Source organism: Pristis pectinata, chromosome 20 (assembly GCF_009764475.1).
Source record: "Pristis pectinata isolate sPriPec2 chromosome 20, sPriPec2.1.pri, whole genome shotgun sequence".
NCBI lineage: Eukaryota > Metazoa > Chordata > Chondrichthyes > Rhinopristiformes > Pristidae > Pristis > Pristis pectinata.
In genome coordinates this window covers 29,516,879-29,531,828 of record NC_067424.1, presented here as the reverse complement: position 1 = coordinate 29,531,828, position 14,950 = coordinate 29,516,879, and the positions used below count along the sequence as shown (strand labels likewise).

Below are 14,950 nucleotides of genomic sequence, written 5' to 3'. Positions count from 1 at the left end.
TGTCATAAATATGGGTCTCGTCATCCACGACCACCAAATGATCCCCTGTAAACAAACCCAATTGTTTCCATCTTGCTCAATAGAACCTTCTTCATTACTTCAAGACTAGGGGTTTATAGCCACTGGCATGCCATAAATTTAACTCATCCTTCATACAATGGAGCCTCAACGATTAAAAGACAAGTTAAAGGATTTGGTTTAATGGTCAGGCTTGAAATAAAGGTCTATGATCACTAAGTGAGAGGCAATAGGTTTTCTGCTCTTCCAAATTTTCATTTCTTAATATTCTAAAATCTATCTGAATTAGGATAACACCATAAATCCAACCAATTGAGACACCATCTATCACTATGACAATTCCTAATTCACTGATCATAACTCTTTCATCTTCACCATGGATGTACAAATCACTTTACACCTCCATCTCACACCCAGAGGGTCAGAAGGCTTTATATCAGAGGCTGAACAAGTTTCCCTCCAGCATTCGCCCAGCAGAAATTGTCCTCACATTAAACAACTTCTCCTTCAATTCCACTCACTTATGCCGTCAATTTCCACCCTGCTCTCACCTTCAGTCTCTCTCTGATTCATTCTTTTCTGGATCTCACTATCTCCATCTCAGGAAATAGGCTAGGTACCAACATCCACTACAAGCTCACTGATGCCCACAGCTATCTTGATTATACTTCCTTCCACCCAAACTCCAACGATATGACATTCCATACTGGTGCCTCTGAACTGTCTTCCTTCTTCCTTAACTGTGGTTTCCCTTCCACCATAGTGAACAGAGCCCTTGACTGCATCTCATCTTTTGACCACACCTCCACTCTCACTCCTCTTCTGCCTGGTCTTTGCACTCCATTCCACCAGCCTTTGCATTCAATGCATCACCCTTCATAACTTCTGCCAGCTCCAACTAGATTCTACAACTAAACATATTCTCCTCATTTCAGCATTGTCTAGGGATCACCACCTTTGCAACCCCCTTGCCCACTCATCCACCCCTGCCTACCAATCCGTCATGTGGCACTTTCCCATGCAATCACAGGAGGTACAAGACCTACCTTTTTACTTCTTCCCTTCCCATTCAGAGACTTAAACAGCAATTGGTGAAGCAGCAATTCATTTGCATTTCTTCCAGTCTAGTGTGCTGCACAAAAGTGTTCACATTGTGGCCTCTACACGAGAGAAACCAAACACAGATTGGGTTTACTCACTGGAGAGAAGGAGGATGAGAGGAGACATGATAGAGGTATACAAAATATTAAGAGGAATAGATAGAGTGGACAGCCAGCACCTCTTTCCCAGGGCACCAATGCTCAATACAAGAGGGCATGGCTTTAAGGTAATGGATGGGAAGTTCAAGGGAGATGTCAGAGGCAGGTTTTTCCACCCAGGGAGTGGTTGGTGCATGGAATACGCTGCCTGGGGTGGGGGTGGAGGCAGATATGTTGGTCAAGTTCAAGAGACTGTTAGATAAGCATATGGAGGAATTTAAAATAGGGGGATGTGTGGGAGGAAGGGGTTAGATAGTCTTAAGCGTGGTTTAAAGGTCGGCACAACATGGTGGGCCAAAGGGCCTTATTGTGCTGTATTGTTCTATGCTTCTATGGGTGATCACTTTGTGGTCTCCCTGTGCTCAATCCACAGTTTGCTGCTACTTTATTTATTGTATGCCACTTTAGGTGAGAGGGGGTAGGTTCAGAACAGACACGAGGGGTATGTTTTTTTTTACTGAGAGTGGTGGATGCCTGGAATGCGTTACCTGATAGGGTGGTGGAGGCAAATTCATTGGGGGCTTTTAAGAGGGGCTTGGATGAGCACATGAATGAGAAGAAAATAGAGGGATATGGACATTCTGTAAGTAGGAGGGAACAGCTATGTCAGCACAACATTGTGGGCCAAAGGGCCTGTTCTGTGCTGTACTGTTCCATGTTTATTTCACCATCCCAATCCCACTTTGATTTCTGTCTGTGGTAATGAGATGCAATGCAAACTTCAGGAAAAATGCCTCATCTTCCATCTGGGCATGTTGCAGCCTTCCAGACTTAATATCAAATTCTCTAACTTTACATATGTTCTTTCTTCTTTTCCATACGAGAGGCATTCTGTTTGCCATTCTCTTTTCCCTTTTCCTGTGTATAGTCTGGCCTGCTGGGCACACTAACTGGATCACTTCCCACAGATGGTGCCTGACTGGCTTAGTTTTTCCTGCATTTCACATTTTTGTTTTTATATCATGTTGTCTCAGTTTTTCTTATCCTACATGAGGCTAGGCTGCAAAGGAGATCCTTCCACTTTACCATAAACAACTCATTACAAAGACAAAGCAGCTTAATGTGCAGATAACCACTGCCATGACGCAAATTCAGATATTCTTTTTGTTCGACACATCACTTGTCCTGATCCAGTCCAGATGAAGGGCCTCAATCTGAAACATTGACCGTTCATCTTCCTCCACAGATGTTGCCTGAACCGCTGTTCCTCCAGCATCTTGTATATTGCTCTAGATTCCAGCACCTGCAGTCTCGTGTCTACATATCCCTCACCCAACTTCTCTCCTTTTGAACACTCCCCCTTTCCCAGTTCTGACATAGGAGTAACAGACCCTAAACATGGACTGTTTCTCTCTCCATACATACTGCCTGACCTGCTGAGTTCTTTCCCCCAGTATTTTCTTTTTGATTCTCATAAATGCAATACAATTATAAACTGATTTTCCTCCTTTATAAATATTCCAGAACCATGCAAGCTAATAATATGACTAATTTCTGAAATAACAAGCTACCTAACCAAACCACCAACTCAGATCTTCAGTATTTAATAAATTGCATTCTCCAAAAAGTTGAGAGAATGTGATTGACAGTATAGGCCTAAAACCCCTGCATAGAAGTATTTAAGGTGTGGCACTAGAATCCAATACATTGCTTCTTAGCGGGGACTGCCAATGAAGCAAACATGCCTTGACAACAAATCTTTATCAAGACACCATTCCACCTGTGATCCCAAACTAAATAACAAAGGGTATGGGGTAAAAGATCATACACCTGACTACATGTGTGACTGCACCAACATAGAATTATGTGGGAATGTTTAATAGCTTTGATAAATTTTGAATAACAGGAGTTTTATGATTATTATTTATTGTTTCTTTTAGCTTGTGCTGGAGCAAACTACCTTCATTAGTTTGTCTCCTCCATCTTTTGATCCCAAAGGTACTTGTTGGATAGGTTCAATGCTGTAATTTGTCGAAGTTTTCTTAATTTAAATGTGCTTAGATTCATCAAATTCTGTAGTCTCATCAGTCACTTCTTCCCCTCTTACCCAAAAGAGGAAAGACTCCAATAAGAATATCACAATACAAAACATGCAAACAATATTAATGAAAAACAATGGCTACATTCTATGTGATAAACATCAGTAAACTTGCAAGTTTGGTAGATTTTACAACAATGCTCAACATTATCTGAACTAGCTAAATAACTACCTGTATTCTGTATCCTCCATGTTTTGGTGAACTGAGTGTCAGGTGGTACAGACTCCCCTTCTCCAATTGTAACATCTTCTACAAATGACATGGAAGGTGCATTTATATTTGGGCTCTCAAAGTCATAGTAAGCACCAATGGCAGCCTGCAAATTCCTGAAAGACAGAAAAAAAATCAATTATCTGAAATCAAAATTGAGGCAATAAATATGCCAAAAGACAGGCATATAAATTCCCAGAAAAATAAATTCAAATGGTATCAGGAGAATACAAAGCAGAGTAGGAATTTTACTGTTAAAAAGGACCAAATAACATACAAATAGTACGAGAATGGCATATAAAACTATTGATAGCCAGTTATATCTTGCATTTAATATGAAAACATGGTGTGTTTATCAATGAGCAGGTGATGTCCTTTAGAAAGAGTCAGCACTGGTGACTGAAAAACCGATGAAAGAAATGTGTTTTCAGTAGGCCTTTATAGAAGCTGGAGATCAGGATGTCAATAAGGAGCAAATCAGTGAAGTATGGTCTAATATTGATAAAGTAAATAATGATTTTGTCAGTAATATAATAAATGAAGTAGATGTACAAGAGATTGCACTGGAGCAAGTGAACAGCCATGGCTGTGGCTTTGAGGTGTAAAGCTCAGCGATATAGTTTCTTATAACATCAGAACCACAGAAAGAATGGCTCAACACAAAGCTTTATATCACTTGAATTCCTGGTTTACCTACGATTTTACAAGAAGCAAATGGAAGTAAGCTTTTCATCCCTTCAACCCATTCCATTTAATCATTGATGATCTACACTTCAATTTCAGTTGCTTGCTTTGGAAAACCCCTTCATACCACTGACCAAACATGTCACTCATCAACTTTCTAAACATGGGAATGTTAGCCAAATTCATGCAACTTCACCCTTTATCAAAGCTGTAATCTACCAAGGACAAATAATCTTAATGCAGTGCAATACATAACCTAAACACGGTACTCCAAGTGGGACTTGACCAGGTTCGACAACACTCATCTTTATCTTTAATCCCTCATCATAAAAACTAAATTTCATGAGATAGTCGAAGAATTTACTTTTTAAACCAGACTAGTTGACTTACATAACAGTATGCCTGGACACAAATTAACTTGCTCTGTCTCTATTCACTCACCATTAAATAAATATTTCATTTGGCATTTCCTGGATCTAAAAATCAATATTTTACTTCCGCACATTGAATATTATTGGCCATAGTTTTGCTCTTTACTAAATTTGCCCTTTTTCAATTCACTGCTCCCAATTACAGAAGTTACTATACCACTGTTTTAAGGGTCAACAGTGAACATCAGGTAAACATAACATTATCCTAAAATAACAAGAGGCCACTCTGTCGATCAGGTCCATGCCAGCTCCTGGGGGTGGGGGGGGGGGGGGGGGGGGGTTGGTTTAGTGGAATCCTATTCACCTCATTACCCTTTTTTATTTATTTCACTTTGTCCCTGTAACTTATTCTTTCTCACATGCCACTCAACTGTCCTTGGAATCTTTTTGCCAATAACCTGCACAAAGGAGTAATTTACCTGGTCACATTTAAAGCACAGTTATAAGCAAATGATTATCAGAGGCCAGAGTATATTGATACATTGTGTAATATCCTTTTACAACATAGGAGGCCATTTTGCCCAGAGTCTATGCCAACGCTCGGAGCTATTGCATCACTGTCATCCCCTTTGCCACCCATCATCAAATGCTCCCTCTGATTCTTCCACCTAACTACACCAAGGATAAGTTTTATAGGAAGAAATAAACCTACCAAATCACATCTTCGAGATTTGGTAGGAAACCAGAATCCCAGGGGAAAATCCATGGGGGTCACATGGAGAACGTGCAAACTCCGATTAGAAATCAGGATCAAAACCCAGGTCACTGTAGCGAGGCAGAGCCATGACCTGTTGAGCCACTAGGCTGCCACTCTCCCACATCCATTGTTGCTGGATAATAATTGGGAGAAAGAGCTTCCATCAGGTTCCATCTGCCTCTATCCCATTAAATTGGAAGTGCCACGAGTATGCTGTAGACCATGAACTCCAGTCATTTATTATCCTACCGTGCTAATCAGGCAAAAACATGACCACCTAACAGAGGCAATGAGCCAAAGAAACCCTCTCTTGAAGTTGCACTGATCTTCAACCAGTCAACACGCATCTTGTCACACTGGGAATAGATCCACAAGAGGGTCCTTTCTCATCAAGTGGATCAAGATCAGAAGCAAGCAGATGGTGAAGCCAAACAGAGGGGCAGTTACCCTCATTTAAAAAAATAATGTCGGAGCTGTAATACTTGTGAACAATATTACTCATAGCCTAGAGGTTTGTGAAGTGGCATATTTGATGTTACTGCTCCAGATAACAATTCCTCATCCCAATCCACCTGATCTACGGGGAATGATCACTGTATATTAAAAACCTTTCTCTTGAGAGATCCATTTTTGGTTGATGGCAAGTTGGAACATTAGGATTTGTGGAATGGACTGCAGTTTTGCAGATCCAGAAGTTTTATTTTCCAACTTCTGTGGACTAAGAAAAGAAATCGAAAGCAAACCACACCACATTGTAAAAATGAAAGACAGTACTGAAAATTAAGAAAATGGCATGGGTGCCAAGGAACGATTATTGAAACCTGGGACATGGACATGTCAAAATTAATACAAACACAATCAATTGAATGAATAAAATAATGTGATATGCGACACGTACCCAGACTATTTCCATCCCAAACTTTTGCAGTAAGGAAATAGATGCCCGAACAATAAACGCCACAGTTCCGTCTATTGCAGAACCATCATGCCACTATTTAAGGCCTACAGAGGGAATTAGAGGCCAGCTGACCAAACAGCTGCTGTCAAGAAATTATTGTACGATTCTACAGTAAATCACAGAGAGACAATACACTTGGAAAATTTTCAGCTGTTTAGAATCAACCAGCATCAATTGATAAAGGGCAGGTGATGCCTGACAAACACGACTGTTTTTTAAACTGACTTTGCAAAGGGAAATGTCTACGGGTGTTATTTATATACATCTCCAGAAGCCATCTGATCAAGGCCATCCTTGGAGTCTTAACCTGAACTTCAGCTCCAGGAATTGAAGGCAAATTATTGACCTGGCAAGGAAACAGGCAAAGCCTGAGAAGCAGGGTAATGAGCATGCACAAATGGCCAGATGAATCAAATGCTTTGCAAGCCACAATTTATTTACTCATGGTATTAACAGTGAGATGGAAAGCTACGTATCCAAGTTTACCAATGGCACTGCAAATCATGTAGATGAAAACATTATATTAGAGGTATAAAGCATATCGCCATGTAGCATGATGGCAAAAACAGTAGATTCTCAAAGAAGTCTGAATGTACACAAATCATTAAAACAGCATGGTCGGATACAACAAACATTTGAAAACATTAATGGAATGCTAGCACTTACTCCCAGAGGGCTGGTGTACAAGAAGGTGGAAGTTATGCTATGGCTATTTAAAAAAAGTCTCAGACCTCACCTGGATTACTGTGCTTGCTAGGCCATTTCAAAAGCTGTATAATCAGTCCACTAGATTGATTGTCCACTAACCTTAACCACAATGATATTATACTCACTGCTACGTTTCTGTACCCACAACAAGGCTACTTCAAATAGGCATGGTCTAAAAATTGGAGCCAGGCATTTCAAGAGTAAAGTTGAAAAACAATTCCACAATTAGAGACTGATAGAAATGTCAAACTCTCGTGCAAACAGCAATTTTTGCAAAGCCAACAGTTAATTTTAAATCTAAAGATTGACAGATTTTTGGCAACTAAAAGAATTTAGAGAAGTGAGGAGAAAAGGCAAGTGAGTGGAGATAATTCACAAATTAGCTACAATTTCATTGGATGGTTCAACAGCTTTCAATCAATAAATGGCCTGCTCATATATAAAATGTCAAAACTTCTTCAGTGCCATGCCACTCAGACCATAGAACCCCACTCTTCCATTCCTTCCCGAATCTCAAATTATTTAAGAACGAGAATTCTTTTATTCCACCAACTTTCATAGTTAGTATCTCCATCTCTTCCCCCACCCAAACTCCACCCACCATCTTTCTGATCAAAACAACTCTGGATTATTCTTCCAAATTCCCAGGCATTGAAGCTTCAAGTCAGTCATCCAACACAAATGCTCCTATGCTAACATCAATAGCCACTGCATTTCTTACTCACTGCATAAACCTTTAATTGTTAATTAGCAAATAACTTATTGTAAAGCACATGTAACTCTCAAATGCAACGCAATTTGTTACTACCTTCAGACAAATGTAACAAGGTCAGAATACACTATGTATGACATACTAATCATTGACATTTATTTGTAAAATTAGTCATCCAGAAGGTATACCAACACAATGATCCTAATAAAAACTTATAACCAATCCCTAGAAAATGTCACGAAGCACAATGTGCCACAGAAGCAATGGGCAGCTTTCAGTCTATACTGGACTGGCCAATACATGACAACTTCCTCCATCGTTGGAAATCAAATCCATCCCTTGGCAATTGCAGGCATGAAAGCCAATCCATGGATCACACAACAAACAATGCCAAAGATAGAAATCTGACCGTGGTTTGCCAAATATCCATCAGGAAGCACCTGAAGCCTTAATGAAGCTTCAAAACCTCATACATCGCTTCAGCATTGCAGATCTGAATGTCACATTAATGTAAAATTGATCCCATCCCGTCAGTTTTGCAAACAAAGAATGTATGAGATTACAGCATGTGTTCGCATAACAAGGGTTTGAACTGTCCCAGATTATGTCATCAAACAGTTTTAGCTGGTTAAAAATCTGATGCAGGATCCAATTATATTAGGGACTGTGATAATGACCTGAAATATCTAAAGTATATGCAGGCAGTCCCCAGGTTACAAAAGAGTTCTGTTCCTGAAAACTGTAAGGCAATATTACCACAAGTCAGAAACATTTATTTTCTATAGCTATCCATAACATATGGCTCAGCATACTCTTCCTATAATTCTTTCATTTCATCAAATATTCACCCTAACACTACCCATAATTAAAGTAATGGAATATATACTCTATCCATTTGTTAAAACCACAAAATACTACCTTGAATTTTTTTTTTAAATCTATGGGTGAATTTGCATTAAATCAAATTTTCCTCGTCAGGTACTTATGGAAATACATATTTCAGACAGAACTGTGATATGGTACACTGTTGTAAAAAGCCTTGATTCTTTGGAAAGATTCTAACTTCTTTGAATGTTAGATGTCTTTCATCGCTATTCCCCAATTGACTTACAATGCAACATGTACCCGAATTGTTCACTCAATCACCAATGTATCAAAGTCACACTATGCACCATCTCTGAGATGCACTGTGATAGCTCACTAAGTCTTCTTCAACAGCACTATCAATTTCCACTAATTCTACCAGGTTGAAGGACAATGTTAGCAAACACACAGGATCACCAATACCTGAAAGCTTTCTTCCAAATCACACATCATGCTGATAAGGAAGCATATTATCAATTCTCCATTGTTACAACAGGAACTCCCCATCTAACAATAATACTTTGAACAAGCAGCTGGATCACCAATCCTTTCAACTGCAAGTGACGATACAAATAAATAGTGACCTTGGCAGTTACTCTTCCCACCCCCCCCCAAAAAAATGCTAAAATCAGGTCTTTATGCCACTGAGGAAAATGAAGTAAAGTTCCTCTAAAATGCAAGTTAATTCACCTCAGCTGAATTACCATGAGCCCACAGGATTGGTCAAAATATTCTTCATAAAGTATTCCATGTTCTGTTCAAATAAATCTTTTCACATACACTTTCAAACATTTCAATCTTGTTCCAGTAACATTTTCCATAACTACAGTTTGCTTTCTCTTCATTTGAAGAAAAAAAGGCCAAATAATTTTTTATACAGGTTGATCAGCTAAAAGAGAAATATAACTGTTCTTTGATACCATGTTTGTCTTACATTTTCTACCCACAGTCAAATTAATCAGTCACATTTTCCATGCAACATACAGTCAAGACACATTCGTCAGTGATAAACAACGCACTGACAAGTTACCAGAGGCCACGTGGAACTTAAACGCTCCGAACGAACCAGAGAATGAAGAAATATGCAAAAATGATATACGTGAACCTTCTGATGCCATATTTACATTCTATTATTTAAGTCTTTCACAGATTTGATGTTGATTTTTCTATTTCCCTTACCTAAATGTAATTACACAATGGATTTCAACATCCATACGAATAGCATAATCAACCTAATTTACATTTTTGTCCAAGTTACCATGTACTGGACCTCAGAACTATATCTTTGAACACAAATTGGCAGAGATTTTATGGAGAAGTTGATACTAAAATGCAAAACAATTGAATGAGAGGATTTTTGGGGCATTTGTTTGAAGAGAAATCTATCCAATGAAAACAAAGCAATGTGAGGGCAATCTACAATAGCCTATACACATAGACTCTGTTCAGAAGATACTGACTCATTACGATTAACAGAAATTTTCCAATCTACTATTCTGGAAGTGGAAAACTTGCAAAGAATTTGGGATCTCAGCTTTGCGTGGAATATAAGGATACCAATTGACATTTGAAGCTCAAGGACCAAACGTGCTGGCTTTGGCTGGAAGCGAACTGCTGAACATTACAAGCTCTCACAAATGTAAATTACTCAGACTTGATTTAAGTCTGAAACATTTGAGTGACAGATACCACTGTACTTGTTACTCTGTTCTGTTTCTAGCCTCCCAATGGGATCCGATGGCAGAGCCAGATTGTGCTGGGGACACAGGAGACCACAGATACTGGAATCTGGAACAAGACAAAACGCTTGATGAACTTGAGTCAAGTAGCTTCTGTAGGGGGAAAATAAATGTCAATGTTTCGGATCAAGACTGATGCAGGGTCTTGACCCAAAAGTTCAACAATTCCTTTCCCTCCTCAGATGCTGCCTGACCCAAGTTCCTCCAGCAGTTTGCTCTTTGCTCCAGATTGTGCTGGGATTCTCCAAATTTTGCTAAGAAATCCATCTCTCCAGTCCAATGTCAGCTAGACCCAGTGTAGGGTCAGAATCCCTGTTCATTTGAATGGGAATTCTTTGCCTGGAGATTAGCAGAAAAAAGGTTATTTTTATCCATGTCGGCATGTGTTTAAGCACGTCTTTGTCCAATAATGTGTTTTAACTTGTATTATTTTTTAAATGTTAAAATTTCTGAACTATCTTAATAGTTTTTAAAGTGTTGCTGGGATTTTTTTTTAAATAACTGCCCCCAGCCTCAACTTTAGACACATGCATCCCGCGCAGGTAAGAGCAGAAAGGTTGGGACAATGAGCAGTGGGCCAAATATAGCTCCAAATATTCTTAATAGCAAAAAATTAAGGGAGTGAAAATACAGTATGGAAGTGTTAAAGGACAACCAAATGCTAAGCAAGTAACTGTCTTATATCGTCCCACTCAAACACAACCGATACAACCTCAACCAGCATGCTTTTGGAATCACAAGCCCATATAATACCAAACGGCAACCATTAAGCAGCTATTTCACATTAAAATAATACCGTACAACTTTCTTCAACATTCTGAATGAGAAAATGCAGGAAAGGAAAACAGAAACTGGGCTGTGTTTTCAAGTATATCTTTGCAAAAACACGTTAATATAATGTTGCATGTGAAGTAGAATGCCCACTTAGATGCAGAGCTGATACTTTTGTTTATGCAGTGCTATATTTTGATGCAAAAAGCAATCTCACTTGGGAGCAAGACCACTAAAGCAGAGTGCACCCAAACACAAGATGATCTTGTCCTCGTCAAATTTCACACAAGTAGTTTTAAAACTTGCATTTTAGAAATGCCTGATTTTTAAAACCATTGCAGTGAATCCTGAAAGCATTACAACAAAACTAATATCCTCCTCTGTGATTGCAATGTTAAAATTGAGCTCAGCGCAAGTTATAAATGTACACATCTGCACCGCTTCTGCATTCCTACACCAGTCCATACCATGCAAGACAAAGCAACCCACATAATCCAAATCCCATCAACTAATGAAATTAGTTGCTCCCTTACCATTGGCACAAATGAAGTGTCCATCTACAATAAGCACTGCATTTGGTTTCAATTATAATTTTAAAGTAGTACATGGACACCAGGTGTTCCACCTACAAGGTTCCTCTATAAAAGTCATTCACCGTACTGCTGTTCCTCTTTCACCACAAAATCCCAGAGCATCCCACCTGACTGTTGGAGTCTCTTCATCATATTTCTATATGACAACTCACCACCAATTTCTCAAAGCAAATGTGGAAATCACTAAATACCTAATCTGGCCAGTGACAGCTACATTCTTTGAAATGAATAAATCATAAAAGCACAAGTTAAATAGAAGTATGCATCATTGCTGGCAGATCTGAATCTCTGGTCACTAGAATATTACAGTGACCTTTGAGAACAACATCTTGACCCATAGCTCACAACCTGTGTGACCGCTAAATTTACCCTTCCCTGCTCCACCCAGGGTAATTAGGATGCAATCTCATACATTACAAGCAGAAGCAATTAATTAAATTGATTAAAGTATTACAGAATTCAAAGAGGTTACAAATTTAAACCCAGATAGTTTCTAGAGAAGCGGATAACCAAAACTGCAGAGCATTTGTAATCACATATCAGGAGCCTGCTCAGTTTATTCCTCTACCCACTGCAGTAATCTGCAAAAACTCATACCACAGCACCATTGTAGCTGAGTTTGTCACTTCATCTAAATATGGGCAAGAACATGAATTGTATTTACTGAGTCCACAACCCCTAACTTCTTTTTTGCAAGCCCAGCATCCCATATTTCCCTATCGGAAATACTACCTGACTGGCCCTTAAAGTTGGATAAATAGTGCACGTTGTTGGTGAGCGAGGCATTGGGAAAGTCATGATGAACTGAAATTATGTAGAAATAATGTAGACAGTTTTGGGCCAAGAGATTATAATTTTTTTTTAAATCACACCATAAACACTTGATCTTACCTTTCAACAATACAGAGGATATTTTTCATCAATTATTAAAATCAGTAATAATTCTACTTCCTGGTACACGGTAACTATTTCAAGCCTTCATTCCATTGTCTATTGCTAGGTAAATTCCTGGAATCCTCATTTTCCAGATGTAATTACACACTGATCACCCCAGAACACTCTATGCAAAAAAAGATGCATTTCACTGTGTTTTGATGTACATGTGACTAATAAAGATCTTGTCTTATCCATTTTTGACATGGGTGCTAAATACTAAAGGAAAACAGCAATTGGGATTCTTTGATCATTTAACACAGGATGAATGCATTTAAAAATGGAAATGCCTATATTTTTCAATGATGTTAGTAGAATCTTATTCAGAAGTTGACTGTGGAATTAACCTGTAAAGCAAGAATTAAACCTTTAGAGATTAATTGATTGGCTGAGATGAACTCTGAACTGCTTTAAAGATAGTAAACCCGTCACAAGTTTCTCCTTCATGGAAATACTTCTCAACTACAGCATGCATTTATATAACATCCTTAAATAATAAAGCTTCCCAAACTTTTTCCTAAGAGCACTATTTAACAATTGCCTTCTAATTTGTATAATAAGATTGTATTTAAGAAGACAAAATAGATGCAATCACACCAAACATGAAAAGATTAATTGCAGTTTTTGTTTTGTGTAGAAAAAAAACACATGCAATGGAATGCAAACAAAAAGGATCAACTGCCATATTACATCTCTGCACAGATCCAAAAACTCACAAATTAAACGTTGTTAAAGGATGTAACCAAATACATATATAAACTGCTAAAGAGAATTCACAATCTGTCAAGTAAACCAACTATGTACAGTTCAACTCTAATGCCTGTAACAACTAATAAGGCAAAAGCAAGGAAGATTTTGTGGTTCGGTTCAGTTTATTACCTTTATCTTAGCTAACCAGATTTCTGGAATTTTACTACGATTAATTTACTAAAAATTAGTAAGCAAAAGTTACAAGACAACAACGTATTCAAAATTTGAGAAAAAACTATTTGGAGCTTTCAGAAAGACCATGTTTACATGTCTCTTGATAAGTTTATTGAAGAAAATATACAGCCAATGCCCACCAACTCTTAATAGCCATGACTGTACACTGAAAGATAAATAATCTACAGGAACATCGTTTATAAACAGCAGATAAATTGATCGCGAGTCGGCGCATCACCAAAGCATACAACTTCAGTAAAGCTGCAAAATGACTCGACTGGAAGAGACGGGACGGCGAGTTTACCAAGCCGCTCAACGTGCAACTGTAGAAGGTCGGGAGAGAGGCCCCTCCTCGAAACTGCAGGAATCACCCCTTCGGTAACGGCGGTAGGAGTGGATGAGAGCGTCATCCCTCCTCCTGCTGCCGTTTATGTAATCCACGGGAAGACGCGCAACAACAAGGCCCGGAATCGGCGCTTTCGGCCTATCAAAGGGAGGGGGAGGAGGAAGGAAGGGCCTGGAGAGGCCTGCGGCTTACCAATTGGTCATGTCCAGGAAGAACGCACAGCCGGCCGGGTTAAGCTGGAAGCCCAGGAGCCTCTGAAACTCGGAGATCAGCACATCCTTGTCTGTGGTTCCCATGCAGCTAAATTTCTGCATCAGGTCTTGATCTAAGTCCATGTCCACGTCCATTTCTTTTCTTCTCTCGGTCTCTCTTTCTCTCTCGTCCCTGACAGGGCCGCCTGGCGGGTGGGGGCCCCCGCTCAGCTCGCTGGAAACGGGTGCGCTGTGACGTGTAACCCTAGGCCGCGGCCTACCCCTCCAACATTGTCGCTACCTCCTTCCGATGGCGTCCGCTTCAATACCACGGTCCCCCCTCTCGCAGGCCATGCGCATGCGCGCCCAGCCAACCCTGCCCTCCCCGCGAGTCACACTCACTCTGCCCCGCGTCACCCTGCTCTGACGTCACACTCAGCCATGGCGTCATTGAGCGGCTGAAGATGGCGGTCCTCACAGTCAATAATGGTGTGGGAGAGGTAGGCTGTCATTATTTGAAATAGGCACAAGGGCGGTGAATTGTGAGTCAATGTGAGGTGCTTAAAACTCCAAAAAGGCATTTTTGATTGGTTAAATAAATTTTAAACTTAATCCTCTGCATTATTTGGGATTGTTGGAGAAAAAGATATAACCTTGGAGGCTTCTGACCTACACATGCTGGCTTTTGTTTCCCTTATAGCCAGGAGGGCTGTGTGGCTTAAATGGAAGGAAGTCACTCCGCCTACTCATGTTCAATGGTTGCGGGATGTTATGTCGTACTTAAATTTAGAGAAGATCCGTTGTTCAGTTTCTGAATCTAATTTAGATTAGAGCAGGCACGGTAGCGTAGCGGTTAGCGTAACGCTATTACAG

The 14,950-nt window shown here is 39.6% G+C and overlaps 1 protein-coding gene across 3 annotated transcripts in view; it reads right to left on the bottom strand.

The window, feature by feature from the left end:
- The window catches only part of ilrun (inflammation and lipid regulator with UBA-like and NBR1-like domains), a 55,888-nt gene extending 41,381 nt beyond the window's left edge, over positions 1-14,507 (bottom strand). Inside the window, exons 1-2 of one of the 3 annotated variants that reach the window (XR_007957894.1) lie at positions 14,079-14,438; positions 3,488-3,642 (exon numbers count right to left, since the gene is read on the bottom strand). Coding sequence is in view for 2 of the 3 variants with exons in the window: in XM_052034853.1 (XP_051890813.1) it covers positions 3,488-3,642; positions 14,079-14,233 (310 nt within the window). In the remaining variant the exon portion in view is untranslated. Of the gene's footprint in view, positions 1-3,487; positions 3,643-14,078 lie in introns of all 3 variants that reach the window. The other 2 variants (XM_052034853.1, XM_052034852.1) reach the window with 2 other exon arrangements.
- Positions 14,508-14,950: the final 443 nt, after the last annotated feature.